The sequence below is a fragment of the Acinonyx jubatus genome, chromosome B1, assembly GCF_027475565.1.
Source record: "Acinonyx jubatus isolate Ajub_Pintada_27869175 chromosome B1, VMU_Ajub_asm_v1.0, whole genome shotgun sequence".
NCBI classification, from domain to species: domain Eukaryota; kingdom Metazoa; phylum Chordata; class Mammalia; order Carnivora; family Felidae; genus Acinonyx; species Acinonyx jubatus.
The window spans coordinates 43258368-43276966 of NC_069382.1; the positions used below are offsets into that span (position 1 = coordinate 43258368).

Below are 18599 nucleotides of genomic sequence, written 5' to 3' on the forward strand. Positions count from 1 at the left end.
TCCTCTGTCTCCCTCTCTCTGCACCTCTCTCACTTGCACTCTGCCAAAAATAAATTGAAAAAAAAAAAATCTTTTGGCCTCGGCTTCCCATAGTTAGGTATATCAGTTTTCTTATTTTTTTTTTCCAGTTTTGTTATCTTTTAAACTGTTGGTAATTTGTCTGAATTTAAGTGTGATACTTAGCTAGGGGGATCTTTATTTAAATATCTATATTCTAATTAGGGAGAAAGTAATCTTCATATTAGACTGATCTTAAATATTATACTTTTTTTAATGTTTATTTATTTACTTAGAGAGAACATGAGCAGGGGATGGGCAGAGAGAGAGAGAGGGAGAGAGAGAATCCCAAGCAAGCTCTGTGCTGTCAGTGCACAGCCCAACTTGGGGCTTGATCCCATGAACCATGAGATCATGAGCTGAGCTGAAATCTAGAGTTGGACGCTTAACTGACTGAGTCACGCAGGCGCCCCTATACTTTTATTTTTAATGGAGCATTTTTTCCCTTCCCCTCAGCTACTGAACATTCATATTGTCTTCTTCCTGTAAGATTTAAGTTCTGCTATGATTTCTTTTTTTTTTTTTTTTTTAAGTGAAAGGTTATACTGAGTTATTCCTTAGGCAGGTACTGTATTTCGGTTGTAAATGAATGAGTGCTCTAAAGCTTTGACCTTGGTTTAAATTTGGTTACCAGCTGTGGTTGATGAGCAGATTTTGCCTTTTTAAATGACCATTTTGCTTCTTGTGAAAACAACTTCAGTAGTTGAAAACCAAGAAAAGAGACTTGATCTCTCTTCAGAAACCAATAGTGTCATCTCACTTGGTGTTAACTACTTAGGGAGAATTCTTGGGCCTTTTCCTAGTAAATTTAGAGGATAGATAGAGTATCTGGTACTGCTAATTTCTGTGTTTTGAAGAATTGTATTTGCATTTCTAAGCTATTTTCCAAATTCAGAGATGATCACTTCCTCTCTCTTAGGACTTAAACATAGTACTTTTTAGTGGTTTTAAATGTAGTAGAATTTATGTGTTCTTTGGGTAGCCTTCAGAACAATTTTAAGAAGTCATGTTGCCTTATTTTCTCTAAGATAGATCAAATACGAAAATACCATTTGTACTTGATGGAACAGTTATGTTGACATCCTTCAAACAAGTAAAGCTTTTTGTTTTAAGCAGTTCTTATTTCTGGGATACTCAGGTGACTGTGAGGGTAGGAGATCTGTTGTCTTGGTAAACATTTCCTTCGGTGTAAGAAGAGTGAGAATGAAGGAAGGAGCCAACACCTTCATTTGTGACTTCTCTGGTAGAGATTAACCACAGCTGAGAAACAATATATTACTGTCAGACTACCTCCTCCTTCCTCAGAATAGAAGTAGTGGGATCCTTCTTTGTTTTGGCTTTGAACTAAGGTGAAGGAAACCATGTACACACAGACAAGCACAATGAAGCCACAAAATATGAAGGTAATGTGGAAGGCTTTATTGAAGTAGCTTCTGCCTGCTTTGATAGGAGCTTTCCCCTGTGGCAAGTGAAAGGTGATTATTGTCTAGGAAGGACCATTTGGGTTGTCCAAGCACTGAGAAGGTGGAGAACAGCTGTGCTGAACGCGTCATTCCTTCTCAGGATCACAGAATGAATCATTCCTGACTTAGTGTTCTTTCAAGTTTCGGTCTTCAGTCTAAGTTTTATCCTTTCCAAAATGGGGGTCCATGTGAGTTCTTTTCTGCTTATTCCAAAGAATTTTACTGTTTAAAAATTAATAGTTTCTGTTGTAGTATTTAACATGAAAAAACTTGCTAATTTGTTTCAAATAGTTTTTCATGACTAATTCTGTCTAAAGTATAACAATTCCTTGACATCCAAGTTAATGATTTGGTTTTGGCCACACTTTTGTCCCTTTACTGCTTTTTTCTCCTTTGTTGTTAATAATATAACAGTAGCAAAAACTTATATAAGTGCACCAGCACTGTTAAGCATTTTACATATAGAATCAATTTCACTCATTTGTTAAAAATGCTAACTATGTAGCACTGATTAAATTTTTAATGATTTATAATTAAAAGACCGAAAGTAAAAAACAACAACAAAAGTGATAAAAAAGCAGGGGATTGGGCCAGATCTCAGTTACATAAATGTCTAGTCATCCTTAAGTGAGTTTTTATTTTTTGTTTCTTTAAATCACCTCTTAGGCTCAGTAGAAAAGAAGCAACAGAGAAGATCAATTAGAACTCGTTCTGAATCAGAGAAATCCACTGAGGTTGTGCCAAAGAAGAAGATCAAAAAGGAGCAGGTTGGCTTCCTACATGTAGAGAGTTAAAACATTGTATTTGTAAATGTTGTGGCTTATATGGTATCTTAAAAGAAAAAGAAACTTTCCCCACACTGGGTTTCCTTTTTTTGGACTATTCGTATGCTTCTGTCCTGGTGAGTTCCAGTGCCCAGTTCTAATACAACCATCCCTGTGATTCTGCTTCAAGCATTTTCACAGAACATAGTCAGACTACAGGAGATGGGAAGCCAGTGGTACAAGACTCTTAAAGAATTCCTCACATTTATTTTGAAATTTCTGTTATGAGCAAAATGATTTCATGTTTTCACGATTTTTATTTGGAACCATCACTGAGTCACCCCTGCCCTTTTAAATTTTGATTTTTTGTTTAAGCTGCTGGTTTGTATTGTTTTTATTTTTTAAACAAATCAAATTAATTTAACTATGAGAGTTATATTTAAGACACAGATAATCATAGATGATCTGGTTTTTCTGTTGGTATCACAGATTTTTTGGAATGTTATTTTCCCAGTGGAATGGCACTCACCTGTGATTGGGCTATCAGAGAAACACTATTAAAGTAAAAACAAAAAAGAGGAGGAACATTTGACTGAAAGGTATTAAACCAGTGTAACCAATATAATAATATACATATTAAATTACCTTTTTCAAAGAAATTTTAAGAAACCATTTTTCCTTTAAATTAAACTCACAATAAGAATTTTTCTTAATTTTCTAAAGTAGAAGAATACCCATTTTGTATAGCCCAGACAGCTGCTATTAAACAAAAAGAATTCTGGATACAATTTGTTCCAATAAGCTTTATATTTTTAAAACCACTTAGTATGGAAATGTGGACTTTTCTATTCAAATTGTTTCCTTCATAATTTTAAACTTCCAAACTTAAAAGGTAATTTTGTGGGTGCTCTATGGTATCTCCAAGCATGTAAAACAATTTTCCCAGAAACATTTAATTAAAATTTAAATAATGTACTAATTTGTCATTCATTTATCATAATTAACTTTCATACTTAGGAAATTATATTCCAAAAAATCTTTCTAAGCTCTTGCAAATCTATAGCATTCATTAACAAAACAAAGTTGTGATTTTTCCAGCTGGTTCCCAAATTCTGTGACCAGTCAGTTTAAAATTAATAAGCAGAATGAGTATAAAAAGTGGGACAAATTGTTAATGCCACTGTGTTAATAGTTAGTAGTAGAACAATACCAGTGATTGTTTTAGAAGATTTTATATTTGTATTACTAATTGTATCTTATAAAAGCGCTTCTGTTGTATGTTTTTTTACCTGTTGTAAAAAAAATAAAAAATTTTTTAAAAAGCTTAGAACAATCCTTAAATATTTACAAAATGTGTTTCAACATGCATATCTCACCACATCTTAAAAAAACATAAAATTCAACTCATAGCTAAAACAGGAACTCCTCCAAACAGCATCCTTTCTTTAATTCCAATGGTTCAGTCCTCAAATTACCACGTGTTGTACATATACATTGGCAGAATAACTTCTGATCTCGCTCTCCTAATGTAGGATCAAGACACTGTTCATAAGACACTCAAGAAAGTGCTTTTGCAATATCACAAACTTATTTTCTTAAGTTTGTACTAGCAGCAAAAGTATTGAGCTTCCAGCTGTATGGAGCCCTGTAGCACTCTCTACAGAGAGGGTCCTGATTCCCAGCAACTTAGCTGTGAGTGCAGGCGCGGAAGGGTCTTAAAGTGGCGTGAGTTACATTAACCTGAGTATCATAGTAAGTAAAAATTTATCCTAACGTCTTTGGGGCGGGAGGGGTTTATAGCAACATCGGGGCTGGTTGCAGAAACAACCCCTCTCCTGCCTCCCAGACACTGAGAAAAGGATTCTTGTTCTCTTCATATACCAAGGGAATGGTGGGAAAAGTCTTTGCTAGAAAGCATGTGGCTGTGTGTTGTCACTTGGTATTCAGCACAGGCAGCTAGGATTTAAACCCTCCCTGACCTTGAGACAGAACTTTACCCAGAAGATGGGACGGAGTTCAGATTACAGATACATTAATCACTCATCATTATTTAGATTGATGGAAGTATTGTTTTTTCCCTCTGTTAATTAAAAGTGAAAAAAATTCATTGTTAATGGTATATTTTTCTGTCCATACAGGTTGAAACAGTTCCTCAGGCTACAGTGAAGACTGGATTACAGAAAGGTGAGTTATTATAATGTTGCCTTGCATTTCCTCGATTAAAAACCAAATTTTAAGAATTACTTATTTGTACTTCATGTATTTTTGTTTGTCTCTGTAAATCACTGTTGTTGCTCTTCAGTCAAAAATTTGTGTGAAATTGAAGTATTTCCTGGCGTGTGCGTGTGTGTGTATGTGTGTGTGTGTCTTTTAGAGTTGATCTTATTCTGTACCTCCCATGTGTAAAGTCTTACTCGTTTCGGTAAATTGGAGAACACCATGTAGACTTGATACTGTTTCCAACTTTTCTCCATAAGATTCTGGGGTTTCACTGGTTAATAAACTAGGGATGTGACGAATCCATTTTTTTTGGTATTCGACTGAATACCGAATAGTAGCTATTAATGTTTATCAAACATGGACTATGACAAATCAGACAAGACAACCTGGTTGAAAAAAATCTTGCCACGTTTATTTTTACAGTGCTGTAAAATCTTTTTTTTTTTTAATTAAAATGATTCATAGCATATTTATGGCCATTATTAGATGACCTTATGCAAATCTATTTGAGATATGCACAAAGTTTAAGAAACCTTAAACTTATATCTGTATTTTCTGTGTGCAATTTGACTACAGTACAAACTCCATAGCATGATTCGTGCATTTTTGATGAGATCATTCAAACTGTATTTAATACCTGTAGTTTACTCTGGGCAAATTGCATTATTTAAAAAAAAAAAAAAAACACCAGCCTCTCTGCATTCTCGGGGAGAAGTCTGCAGCGATGGTCTCCGTGGAGATCCTCAGCAGAACTGAACAGCCTCTCGGAGGGAACACTGCTTGGCGGAGCTCCAAGAAAAGACATCGCGATCGCTGCGAGATTAGGAGGCCTGATTGCGTTGTGTTTCCACCATTCCACAGGGTCGGCGGACCGGGGAGTGCAGGGCTCTGTCAGATTCAGTGACAGCTCCGTCTCCGCAGCGATTGAGGAAACTGTGGACTGAGATTCCTGTACAATTTCATCCCAGAAACTCCAGACTTGTAGTCTCCATGCAAGATTTCTTTGTCGGCGGCTCGATAAACAGTTTCTTTGTTTTCAATTTTGATTTTGCCAATCCTCATTATTGGCATCTTCCTGCCTGGTTTCTTCTTCAAGACTCTGAACAATTGCTTTAACATTCAGATGATTTTTTTTTTTTGGTCTGAGCTGGATGGGTACAGCTTAAATCATGGGTCCAGCCTAAAACCACCGTTAACGTACACTGATCAATTTCAACATGGACTGTTTTTGTTTTTTTGTTTTTTGTTTTTAAATAAAGCATCATTAATGCACATCTGCAGGGTTTTGCCAAACAGCCCAAATTGTATACATTACAATCATTAAAAGCTCTTATTTTTTTTAATATTAGTGCCGTTATCATGGAGAACAGCATGGCAGCTGTCTTTGGCAGTCTGTCATTTTTCTAGCATTTTCAGAAACTCATCGGAAATGGCGGTACCTGTGTTTCCCTTCGAAAGCCTCTCAGTACAGCACTCCTGTTCCTCTGTTAAAACTCCTTGTTAATCCAGTGATCTTTTAGGCCAAGGAAATACTTTGTGGTGGTGTTCTGGGTCCACACACCAGCAATGAAGGAGATAGATTTGTGTACTTGTGTTTTTTAATCAGCGTTAACATGGGCAGGCACCCTCATTTATAGATGTAAGGAAACATTCAGTGAAAAAACTTGTAGAATGGGATGTGATAACAAGGTTCCAGTAATCTGAGCAGTCTAAAGAGGCCCACATCCTCCACCACAGAACATGGCTATATACCAAGTGCTACTCTCACTCAGCCTGTTGCGGATCTTCATGGCCTCAGGAGACTTGTTTCTCCATGGTCTCTTCTGGACTGCACACTTCCACCATAGCTTGCTGGGCTGATCTAGATGTCTGTTTGTTGTATGGAAATTTTGGGGGAAAAAAAATCCAAAACAAACTGTGGGTTGAAATATTAACCGTCTCCTTGGTTCCCTGGTATTCACCGTGCCTGATCTGCACATTTCATCGTGGCTGTTTCTGTATAGCCTATACTGCATTAGCCCAAGAGATTGTTGCTTTGTAACTTTTTGCACTATTGTTTTGGCTGGATTTGTATTACACACAGTTTTAAAAAAAAAAAAAAATTCCTCACTATTCTCTGCCTTTTTTTTTTTTTTTTTTTTCATATTTATTCCTTCCCGCACAAATTCCACATAGAGGCCTCTCATCCAGCTCTTCGTTGATTTGGCTGCATTTGAACATTGATTATCCGTTCCAACCCTCAGCAATGTGCCTCCTAAATGGCATGACATATGTAGATGTGCTGCAGCACTTGTTAATGGTCACAATAAATGCCACTTCACCAAGGAAGTCTCAGATGAACAATTATGAACATCCAAAACTTGTTTGGGGGGCAATAATCAACTGAATTGCAAAATTCGGGGGAAAATGGCACTATCCGTGTACGAATCGAATACAAATCAAAGATTTGTCACATCCCTAATAAAAACAAGATGGAGATGTCTCTGCGACCATATTTGTAAGCTACACAGTGTGTTGGGTTTTATGTCTTCCCCCTCCAAATTGAATGGTTCTCTGGATTGCTCCAAATCAATCGGCTGTCCTGTAGTTTTGATAGAATTGGTTTTTTTAGCTTGGAACTTGGGCTCTGCCGACGGAAAATAGCTTTAGAGCAGGAGCACTGAATTAAATGTTTTTAATAGAGCGGTTGTAAATTAAATCACTCACTATCAGGAAGGTCAGAAGCTTATGAAGTTTTGACTCATGACTTCAGTGTTACAAAGAGAGCTGTGCTTTTTTTTTCACACTACAGATGAGTCTGAGGAAAGAAAGAATCTCCCACAAAAAAAATAAATAAATAAAACTTTAAGCACTATTTTAGGATTAATTTCGGTATGTTGTATTAAGGTGCCAGCGAGATTTCAGATTCCTGTAAACCTCTAAAGAAAAGGAGTCGCGCCTCCACTGATGTAGAAATGACTAGTTCAGCATACAGAGACACGTCTGACTCCGATTCTAGAGGACTGAGTGACCTGCAGGTAAATAATGTTCAAGGTTCTGGGCACACTGCTTTTTCACTTTGAAAAACGAAGTAACAATACATTGTTTGACTTATTTTGGGGGGCTTGGGGAAGTTTTTAAATACCCAGGGAGCAAATCACCTTGGTTCTTTTGTAACTTACAAATGTCTTAATTTTGCTGATCTCTTACATAACAGAAGCACTGCTTCTATGTTTTTAAGTTTTAACTACAGTTTCTCTCAAAACACCAGGCGTATACTATCCAGGGATTTTAGAAAGGAAGAAAAAAGTTGTATCAAGGTTTAGTTGAGCAAATCTTGCTAGGATTTTCATAGCGCCTAACTTTGAGGAAATTTTGTTTTATTTTTCTTAACAAGTGTTATGTTTTCCATGTAGGTAGGCTTTGGAAAGCAAGTAGATAGCCCTTCTGCTACTGCAGATGTAGATGTTTCTGATGTGCAGTCCGTGGATTCAAGTTTGTCAAGAAGAGGCATTGGAATCAGTAAGAAGGACACTGTGTGTCAGGTAGGCAAGCGACAAATAAGCTTGAAATAACTGCTCTAATATTCTGCCAATAATATACTAACCTTCTGCTGGAGAGAATATTATCTTCCTAAATTATACTACTTTAAAGCTATAGGTCTAAAAGTCTTTTCTTCCCTTTCCGAGTTGGAAATTTTATTCATATGCAATGCTAATCTTGATTGTGATACTCAGTTCTGAATTAGAAGTAAAAGGAAAGGATCACCTGGCTGGCTCAATCTATAGAACATGCGATTTAATCTCGGAGTCATGAGTTCAAGTCCCATGCTGGGCCTAAAGTTTACTTAAAAAAAAAAAAGTATTGTATGGAAACCAATTTGACAGTAAATTTCATTAAAAAAAAAAAAGTAAATGACATATGATTGATTTCAAAAACATTTTCTTAAGTTTAAGTTGGTATTACTTTTTTTTTAAAGTTTATTTATTTATTTTGAGAGAGAGAGAGAAAGAGAGCACACAGGAGAGACAGAGAAAGAGAATCCCAAGCAGGCTCTGTACTGTCAGTGCTGAGCTTGACACGGGGCTCGAGCTCACTAACTGTGAGATCGTGACCTGAGCCAAAATCAAGAATCGGGCACTTAACTGACTGAGCCACCCAGGTGCCCTGATATTACCTTTTTAAATATATGTTTACCCTTTTTGAAAAATACTGCTTTGCCGTGTGGGGAAAAGTTAAAATGTGCAGATTCCAGAGAAGGAATCATGAAAGATCAAATATGCCTTTTAAACTTTATACCATATTGGGTCTGGAAATAGTTATCTAATTCAGTGGTTCTCTCTTTCTTTTTTTTTTTTTAATATAAAATATAGAAGTCTTCCTATATTATTATTTTTGTCATGATGAGTACCAGGTGATGTATGGAATTGTTGAATCATTATATTGTACACCTGAAACTAATATAACACTGTATGTGTTATTATTAACTGGAATTAAAGTAAAAATGTTAAAAAATAAAATAAATTAACTTACTTCAGGGGTTCTTAAAATGAGGGCCAAGGACCAGCAGCATCACCATTGTCAGGAGACTTGTTAGAAATGCAAATTCTTGGGCCCCAGCCTAGACCTGCTGACTCAGAAGCTATGGGAGAGCACCCAGAAATCTGTCTTAACAGGACTTCTGAGTGATTCTAATGCCTGCTAAAGTTTAAGAATGACTACTTTTTGCCATATTACAGATCTGTGAAAGCTCTGGTGACTCTCTGATTCCTTGTGAGGGAGAGTGCTGCAAACACTTTCACCTGGAGTGCCTGGGATTGGCATCACCCCCTGATGGAAAGTTCATCTGTGTGGAATGTAAAACCGGTAAGTTTACTTAGTTTGATAGATACGAAAAGACAAATAGGGAGGAATGCGTGATGCCAGCATCCCCCGTGACGTCTAATTCTCTTACCACTTTTATGTAGCTCTCATCTTCCACTCCCCGTAGGTATTTCAACAAATTAAGAACATTCAGTGATTGGGATTTCTAAGATCAAATCGTCAAGATGGATTTGTGTTTTATCTAAGCAACTATGCAATATATATATAAAGTGAATTATTTTTAGATGGGTTTGAGAGTTTTGTGTTCAATAAATTGGGTTAAAGTCCCCTTGACTTTAATAGATTGGATAAACATTAGTCACAAACTCACGAACTATAACCATGGTGATTATATTTTTACTGGAAAGATGGAGCTACTGGAAATTGTTTTTTAGACAGTTTAGGGGATTTTGGATTCATCATTTTGGTCTTATGTCCCCCTCCCCCCCCGCCCCATATAGACTACCACTGATCAAAACAATTTATAGAGAGAGAAAGTTTAATTCCTTACCCAAAGTCAAAAGACAACATATGATGAAAATGGGATTTAAACCCAGGAAGTAGCTTAACCCCGGAGTCCTTACTCTGTACTGTTGCCTTTGACAACCTTGATGAAGTAGGGTGGAGATGCACACACATGCAAAAAATGAAGCTACAAAAGCTGTTTTGAACATATACTTGTATTTTTTCCTATATAAGATATTATTTATCACATTTAGCTTCTGCAGTAAAACTTTAGGACAGCTTGCCAACTGGCAGCCTCAGGGTCAGATTATCTGCGCGTCATTTTACTTGGCCTTTGGAATGTTTTGAATGTGTGAACATGGATCAGGCACGTATTCTTGGTTCCTCACATTCCCTGCCATTCCCTTTTCTAAAACCCTGTCATTCCAGTCATTTATGTAATCTGCCTGGCCCCTTGTAAGCACTTAAGTTGCAGTTTCTGTTATAAACTACTGATAGGAGGGACCACGTATCGTGTTATTGAAATACTCTGAGGGCTTTTCTCCTAGCTCTAGAACCCAACAGAGCAGAATTCTGCCAACAAAGGCTAGATCTAGTTTAATTTGGCACACATCTATTAGAAAATTTAGAAGAGGAATTTAGAAAGGAAAGTAGAAAATTTAAAAACAAGTAGGGCAAAGTTGGAAGACTTACTTCCTGATTTAAAAATTCACTACAAGGCAAAACAATTTAAAAAAATTTTTAATTAAAATTTACTACAATCCTACAGTAATTAAAATAATGTGGTACTGGCGTAAAGACAGAAATATAAACCAATGAAATAGAATAGGAAGCCCAGAAATAAACATTCACACATATGGTCAAATGATTTTTTTGATAAGAGTGCAAAGACCATTCAATGGGAAAGGATAGTCTTTTTAACAAATGGTGCTGAGGGGTGTCTGGGTGGCTCAGTCGGTTAAGTGTCTGACTCCTTCTCAGGTCATGATGTTGTGGTTTGTGAGCTCAAGCTCTGCGTTGGACTCTGTGCTGACAGCTCTGAGCCTGGAGCCTGTTTCAGATTCTGTGTTTCCCTCACTCTGTCTGCCCCTCCCCCGCTCATGCTTGCTCATGCATGTGCCCTCTCTCTTTCTCTCCCTCTTTCTCTCAAAAATAAACAAACATTAAAAAAAAAAACACTAAAAGCAAATGGTGCTGGGAAAACTAGATACCCACATACAAAAGAATGAAGTTGGACCTTTACCTAATAACCATAGATAAAAATTAATACAAATGGATCAAAGACCAAAACATAAAAGCTAAAACTATAAAAATCTTAGAAGAAAACATAGGGGAAAAGCTTCATGACATTGGATTTGGCATTGATTTCCTGGATGTAACACCAAAGGCATGGGCAACAAAAAAAATAAATTGAGCTTTATCAAAATCAAAACCTTTGTACACCATTAACAGACTGAAAAAGCAACCTACAAAATGGAAGAAAACATTGGCAAATCACATATCTGAGAAGGGATTAATATCCAGAATGTGTAAAGAACTTCTATAACTCAACAACAAAAAACAAAAAACCAATTGGGCAAAGGATTTCAGTAGACATTTCTCCAGAGAAGATGTACAGATGGGTCAATAAGCACATGAAAAAATGCTCAAAATCATTACTATTCAGGGAAATACAAATCAAAATCACATGAGATGTCATTTCACACTTATTACAATGACCATTATAAAATAAAAGTAAAAAGCAGAAAACAGGTGTTGGCTAGGATATGGAGAAATTGAAACCTTTGTGCACTGTCAGCAGTAATGTAACATGGTAGGTACAACCTCTGTGGAAAATAGTATGGCGGTTCCTAAAAAAATTAAACATAGAATTACTATATGGTTCAGCTATTCCACTGTGGGGTATATACCTGAAAGAACTGAAAACAGAGACTCAAACAGATATTTATACACCCATGTTCACTGCAGCATTATTCACAATAGTTAAAAGGTAGAAATGACCCAAGTGTCCATAGATGAATGGACGAATGGATGGATAATAAAATGCGGTGTGTACATGCAACAATTTTTTTTTTTATTTTTTAAATACTTATTTTTGAGAGAGGGAGAGGCAGAACGTGAGCAGGGGAGGGCCAGAGAGAGGGAGACACAGAATCTGAAGTAGGCTCCAGGCTCCGAGCTGTCAGCACAGAGCCCGATGCAGGGCTTGAACTCACAGACCATGAGATCATGACCTGAACCAAAGTTAGACACCTAACCGACTGAGCCACCCAGGTGCCCCTATGCAACAGAATATTTTTTAAAATGAGGAAAAAAAGGAAATTAAAAAATGAAATTCTAATACATGGAAATTCTAATTCTATAATATGGATGAACCTTGAGGACATGATTGTGGATGAAATAAGCTAGTCCCAAAGGACATATATTGTTTGATTCTACTTTGATGAGTTACCTAGAGTAGTCAAGTTTATAGAGACAGAAAGTAGAGCAGTTGTTACCAAGGTGTTTTTTGTTTTGTTTTGTTTTGTTTTGTTTTGTTTTGTTTTGTTTTACACTAGTTTTTACCTGAGAGAAGTGGGGAGTTCTTATTTAAATGGATACAGAAGGGTGCCTGAGTGGCTCAGTCAGTTGACTTTGGCTCAGGTCATGCATGATCTCACAGTTTGTGAGTTCGAGTCCTGCATCAGGCTCTCTGCCATCAGTGCAAAGCCTGCTTCAGATCTTCTTTTTCCTTCTCTCTGCCTTTTTGTCACTTGCACGTATGCTCTGTCTCAAAAATAAACATTAAAAAATACATAAAAATAAATGGGTACGGAATTTAAGTATGGGATGATGAAAAAGTTCTGGAGATGGATAGTGGTGATGGTTGCAAAATAATGAGTTCTTAATGTCACTGAACTGTACATTTAAAAATGGTTAAAATGGTAGTGGTGCCTGGGTGGCTTAGTTGGTTAAGCGACCGACTTCAGCTCGGGGCATGATCTCGTGGCTTGTGAGTTCAAGCCCCACATCGGGCTCTGTGCGAACAGCTCGGAGCTCAGAGCCTGGAGCCTGCTTTGGATTCTGTGTCTCCTCCTTTCTCTGCCCCTCCCATGCTCATGCTCTGTCTCTCAATAAATAAACGTTAAAAAAAATTAAAAATGGTTAAAATGGTAAATTTTATGTTATATATTTTTAACCACAGTTTAAATAACAATTATTTTTTAATTTTTGATTTATTATATGAAAATTAGTTTGATACCAATTTGTTACCCTTCCAACATAATAGGAGTAAAAACTCCAAACCATTGTTTAAGTTCATTTAGAAAGTTTTCTTTTGTTTATCAAAAGACAAACATTTGCATGTAAAAAGTATTGCAAGATAGGGGTGCCTGGGTGGCTCAGTTGGTTAAGCATCAGACTTCTGCTCTGGTCATGATCTCACAGTTCCTGAGTTCAAGCTCCGCATTGGGCTCTGTGCTGACAGCTCAGAGCCTGGAGCCTGCTTTGGATTCTGTGTCTCCCTCTCTCTCTGCCCCTACCCCACTCACGCTCTTTCTCTCAAAAATAAATGAACATTAAAAAAATTTTTTTTAAGTATTACAGGATACATGCCTAATAAATTCTTATACTGTTCTTTTTATTGTTTAAGACAAATGTGATTTCTGGAAAGAAAGCACTTTCATTTTACCTTGTGATTAAAATGTTTTACCTTATGATTAAAATATGTAACAGTCAAGCTTACTTATTAATTATTCTAAATGAAGACTGTTTCCTACTGAGAAGGGAGAGTATTGGAAGCACTCATATCCTTAGATCTCTAAGGAGGTTGATAGTTCAGCTCTCTAGAACAGTGTTACTAGTTATAGCAATTTTCATTTATATAAGACCTATTTTGATCATTATCCAAGTGAAAGCCTTTTTTTACATAGAGCAATTTATGCAATTAGGCAAAGCTGTAAAATCAAACTTCTTAACCTTTAAAATAATTTCTTTTAATTTTTTAATTTTCTAAAAGTTATTTTTAAAACAATACTGTTGCTTTCATATCTACATACATGTTAAAATATAATTTGAAATTACATAAATGTAACAAGACAACAAAAAGAACCTCACAACCCTGCTGTCCTTTATTTTACAACAAAACCAGTAAAGGAAAAAAAAAACCAACACATTTGAACATCACAGTTGTAAGTACTAATTTTAAACAATTTTTATAATTCAGCTAATTTGTAAAGGTTAGATACTTCCAAAATAAAATCTAACTCTCTGTAAAAAAATTAAAACAAAAAAACTATTCCATTTTTGTCTTTCAGATTTTTTATAGTATTGTGAGAAAAATGGGCAAAAGACTTGAAAGTCTGTTTCCAAAACATGATATCCAAATGGCCAGTAAATAATCACTTAAAATTCTATCCATAAAACAGACACAAAATGAAAACTCCTATCCTAATAAAAGAGGCAGAAGATTAAAGCTAGGCACTTATTCAAACTGTAGAAATTAAGGACAGAGAAAATATTAAAATTACCCACAGAAAAGACAGTTATCTTCAAAGAATAGAACAACAAAAATGTTGTTATCCTTTTAGTTCTTGGTTTACAACTAAACATCTTTTTCTGTATCTTTATTCCCTCTCTTGTGAATGATCTGTGTATGTTTTATTCATTTGTGTATTGTGGTGGTAAAGATGTTCTTAGCATTTGTTAGTACTTTAAATTTATTTCTAATTACACAAATAATATATAAATACTGTCTTACGAAAATATAATTATAGCTGAAGCAGCGTGCACTTAACATTTTTCTGTGTGTTGAAACAAAATGTATTAATTTTCTATAACTTGCTTTTTTCACTATCTTGGGACTCTTTTTATGTCTAAACAGATACATTTTATTTAATTACTACGTAGGGTTCCATAGTGTGCATCTATCATAGTTTATTTAACTGTTCTCCTGTTGAAGGATGTTGGAGTTGCTTTCAGTTCTTTGCAGTTACAAACAATGCTTCAGTAAACCTCCTTTTATATATACAAGGCTTCCCTAATGTAGATAGCAAAAAGTGGCATTTCTTGGTCACAGAAAATGAATGTATGTTTAATGGATACTGCCACGTAGCCTTCTAAAGGTAGTACCTTTGAACCTAAACTCCTACTAGCAATGTATGAGAGTACCTGTTTCCCATGCCCCATCAATAATTGGTATTATCAAGCTCTTTTTTCTTGATGACTTTTTAAAATATTACTTGGGTTTTAATTAGCATTTATCTGATTACTGGTGAAGTTGAGCATTTTCCCATTTGTTTATTGGCTGTTTGTCTTCCTGCTTTCTGTAAATAGCCTATTTGTATCCTGCCCACATTTATTTATTTATCTATCTAATTATCAATTTATAAGTAAGCCCTACATTCAATGTGCGGCTGAACTCATGACCCCAAGATCATGAGTCACATGCTCTATCGATTGAGCCAGCCAGGCACCCTTGCCCACTTTTGTACTAAGCTGTTCTGTTTCTGTATTAATTTATAGTTCTGTATAAATTTTGATTAGTTACCTTTGCTTATATCTTGCATATATTTTCTCCATAGGTGAACTCTTTTTGTAACAAAACATAATCCTTTATCATCTTCGTTGCATATATTTTTCCACATCTGTCTTGTCCCTTCTTTTTATCCTACTCTATTCTATTCTAATTGACATTATTTCTAACTTTAGATGTTTGGCAGATTGACCAGTGGAACCATCTGAGATTAAATTTTTCTTTGTTGGAAGGGTTTTTTTGTTTTTTTTTAATTTTTTTTTTCAACGTTTATTTATTTTTTGGGACAGAGAGAGACAGAGCATGAATGGGGGAGGGGCAGAGAGAGAGGGAGACACAGAATCGGAAACAGGCTCCAGGCTCTGAGCCATCAGGCCAGAGCCCGACGCGGGGCTCGAACTCACGGACCGCGAGATCGTGACCTGGCTGAGGTCGGACGCTTAACCGACTGCGCCACCCAGGCGCCCCTGTTGGAAGGTTTTTAATGATAGTTTCAATTTCTTTAATAGTTTGTAGAACTATTCATATTTTCTATTTATTTTTGTGGGAGTGGTGATAATTATGCTTTTCTTTTCTTTTTTTTAATGTTTATTCATTTATTTTGAGAAAGAGCAGGAGTGGTTGAGGGGCAGAGAGAGAGAGAGGGAGAGAGAGAATCCCAGTGTGGGGATGTGGGGCTCGATCCCATGAACCACGAGATCATGACCTGAGGTGAAATCAAGAGTCAGTTACTCAACAGACTGAGCCACCCTGCTTTTCTAAGAATCTGTCCATGCATGTAAATTTTCAAATTATTAGCAATTTTTTTAACAGTTGTAGGAATTGTAATATTAATTCTGATATTATTGCTTTTTATCTCTTTATTTTATTAGTCATTCTTGCCAGAGATATCAGCTTTATTAATCTTTTTCCAAAAACACCCAACTTCTGTTTTTTTTTAATCCTCCCCAATGTATATTAATTTCACTCCATTCTTTTTTATTTATTTTTAATTTACATCCAAGTTGGTTAGCATATAGTGCAACAATGATTTCAGGGGTAGATTCCTTAATGCCCCTTACACATTTAGCCCATCCTCCCTCCCACAAGGCCTCCAGCAACCCTCTGTTTGTTCTCCATATTTAAGAGTCTCTTCTGTTTTGTCCCCCTCCCTGTTTTTATATTATTTTTGCTTCCCTTCCCTTGTGTTCATCTGTTCTGTGTCTTAAAGTCTTCATATGAGTGAAGTCATATGATATTTGTCTTTTCTCTAATTTTACTTAGCATAATACCTTCTAGTTCCATCCACATAGTTTCAAATGGCAAGATTTCATTCTTTTTGATTGCCAAGTTATACTCCATTGTATATATATACCACATCTTCTTTATCCATTCATCCATCGATGGACATTTTGGGCCCTTTCCATACTTCGGCTGTTGTTGATAGTGCTGCTGTAAACATGGGGGTGCATGTGCCCCTTTGAAACAGCATACCTGTATCCCTTAGATAAATACCTAGTAGTGCAGTTGCTGGGTCATAGTATAGTTTTATTTTTAATTTTTTGAGGAACCTCCATACTGTTTTCCAGAGTGGCTGCACCAGTTTGCATTCCCATCACTCCATTCTTAAAGAGTGCTTTCACTGGATATGGAATGCTAGTTTAGTAAAAGTTTTCTTTCAGCCCTTTGAAGATAGCATCCCATTGTTTTCTGGCTTCCATTTTTCCCTTGCTGTCAGCTCTCAGTCTTATTGTTGCTTCTTTGAAAATCATTGTCGTTTCTGTGGGTAATTTTAATATTTTCTCTTTGTTGTTGATTTACTACAGTTTGAATGAGATATCTAGTTATAATTTTTCTGTGTTTTGTATTAGGATTATGAGTTTTCATTTTATGTCTGTTTTACATATGGAAACTGTAAGTGCCTAATGGAATCTTCGTTGTCTTTGGTAATTTATTTATTCTGGGTTGGAAGGACCTTCTCACTCCCAGCTCCCATATGTTGAAAAGTTCTGCTCTGGGTTTTCTATGGGTTAATTTTATTGTAGAGTGAGAAAGTGAAGACCTAAATTGTTTTTAGTGCTTTATCTCCAAATTGATTATCAGTTGTTCTAGCCAAAATTATTAAATAACCTTTTAGCTGCTTTTATTTAAAAGGAATATGCTTGGGGTGCCTGGGTGGCTCAGTCAGTTGAGCGTCTGACTTCGGCTCAGGTCACAATCTCACAGTCTGTGAGTTCGAGCCCCGCGTCGGGCTCTGTGCTTACTGCTCTGAGCCTGGAGCCTGTTTCGGATTCTGTGTCTCCCTCTCTCTCTGACCCTCCCCCGTTCATGCTCTGTCTCTCCCTGTCTCAAAAATAAATAAAACGTTAAAAAAAAAAATTTTTTTTTTAAAAAAGGAATATGCTTTATAAATAAATGTTAAAAAATTTTTTAAAGGGATACGCTTTCATCAGATTTTATTTAATTTGTGTTCCTCAACCAATTTTTCAGGACAGCACCCATGTTTTTCATGTAAAGTGTCTGGTACAGATGTGAAGCGTTGCTCTGTTGGTGCTTGTGGGAAATTTTATCATGAAGCCTGTGTTCGCAAATTCCCCACTGCCATCTTTGAATCAAAAGGATTCCGCTGTCCCCAGCACTGTTGCTCTGCCTGTTCCATGGAGAAAGATATCTACAAAGCAAGTAAAGGTAAAATGGAGCTTAAAAGAGGGACAAAGTGTTTTGGGGTTTTTTTTGTTTTTTTGTTTTAATTTTTTGTAATGTTTATTTATTTTTGAGAGAGAGAAAGAGACAGAGCCATGAGCGGGGGAGGGGCAGAGAGAGAGGGAGACACAGAATCTGAAGCAGGCTCCAGGCTCCCAGCTGTCAGCACAGACCCTGATGCGGGACTTGAACTCATGAACCATGAGATCATGATCTGAGCCAAAGTTGGATGCTTAACCGACTAGCCACCCAGGTGCCCCGGGTTTTGTTTTCGTTTTTTGTTTTTTTGGTTTTTAAGTACAGTAGCAAATAATAAGCACATTATTATAAAAAATATATCAGGTATTATCTTTTGTGTATGTATAGATATATACAGCTTTCTGTAGATATAACAGCTCAGCCACGATAGATAGCATGATAGAGATTAGGTTCTAATTGAAATTATGAAAATTCTATATGTTCAAAATTACCCTTGAAAATTTCTTTAACAGGTGACATTAAGACCACCATCTCTCCAGCAGTGGAGCAGACAAGTTTTTCTTTGCGTGATCTCTCAGTGGGCACTGCATTTAGGATCCTGCATAAGGAATGACA

The 18599-nt window shown here is 36.3% G+C and overlaps 1 protein-coding gene across 7 annotated transcripts in view; it reads left to right on the plus strand.

Moving 5' to 3' along the window:
* Positions 1-18599, plus strand: part of NSD3 (nuclear receptor binding SET domain protein 3) — a 116595-nt gene that overhangs the window by 67368 nt on the left and 30628 nt on the right. For 6 of the 7 annotated variants that reach the window (XM_027070601.2, XM_053216592.1, XM_053216595.1 and 3 more), the window contains exons 8-13: positions 2187-2287; positions 4423-4468; positions 7391-7521; positions 7900-8028; positions 9223-9349; positions 17793-17990. In XM_027070601.2, coding sequence (XP_026926402.1) covers positions 2187-2287; positions 4423-4468; positions 7391-7521; positions 7900-8028; positions 9223-9349; positions 17793-17990 — 732 coding nt within the window. Of the gene's footprint in view, positions 1-2186; positions 2288-4422; positions 4469-5365; positions 6987-7390; positions 7522-7899; positions 8029-9222; positions 9350-17792; positions 17991-18599 lie in introns of those variants that run through there. The other variant, XM_015076075.3, reaches the window with a different exon arrangement.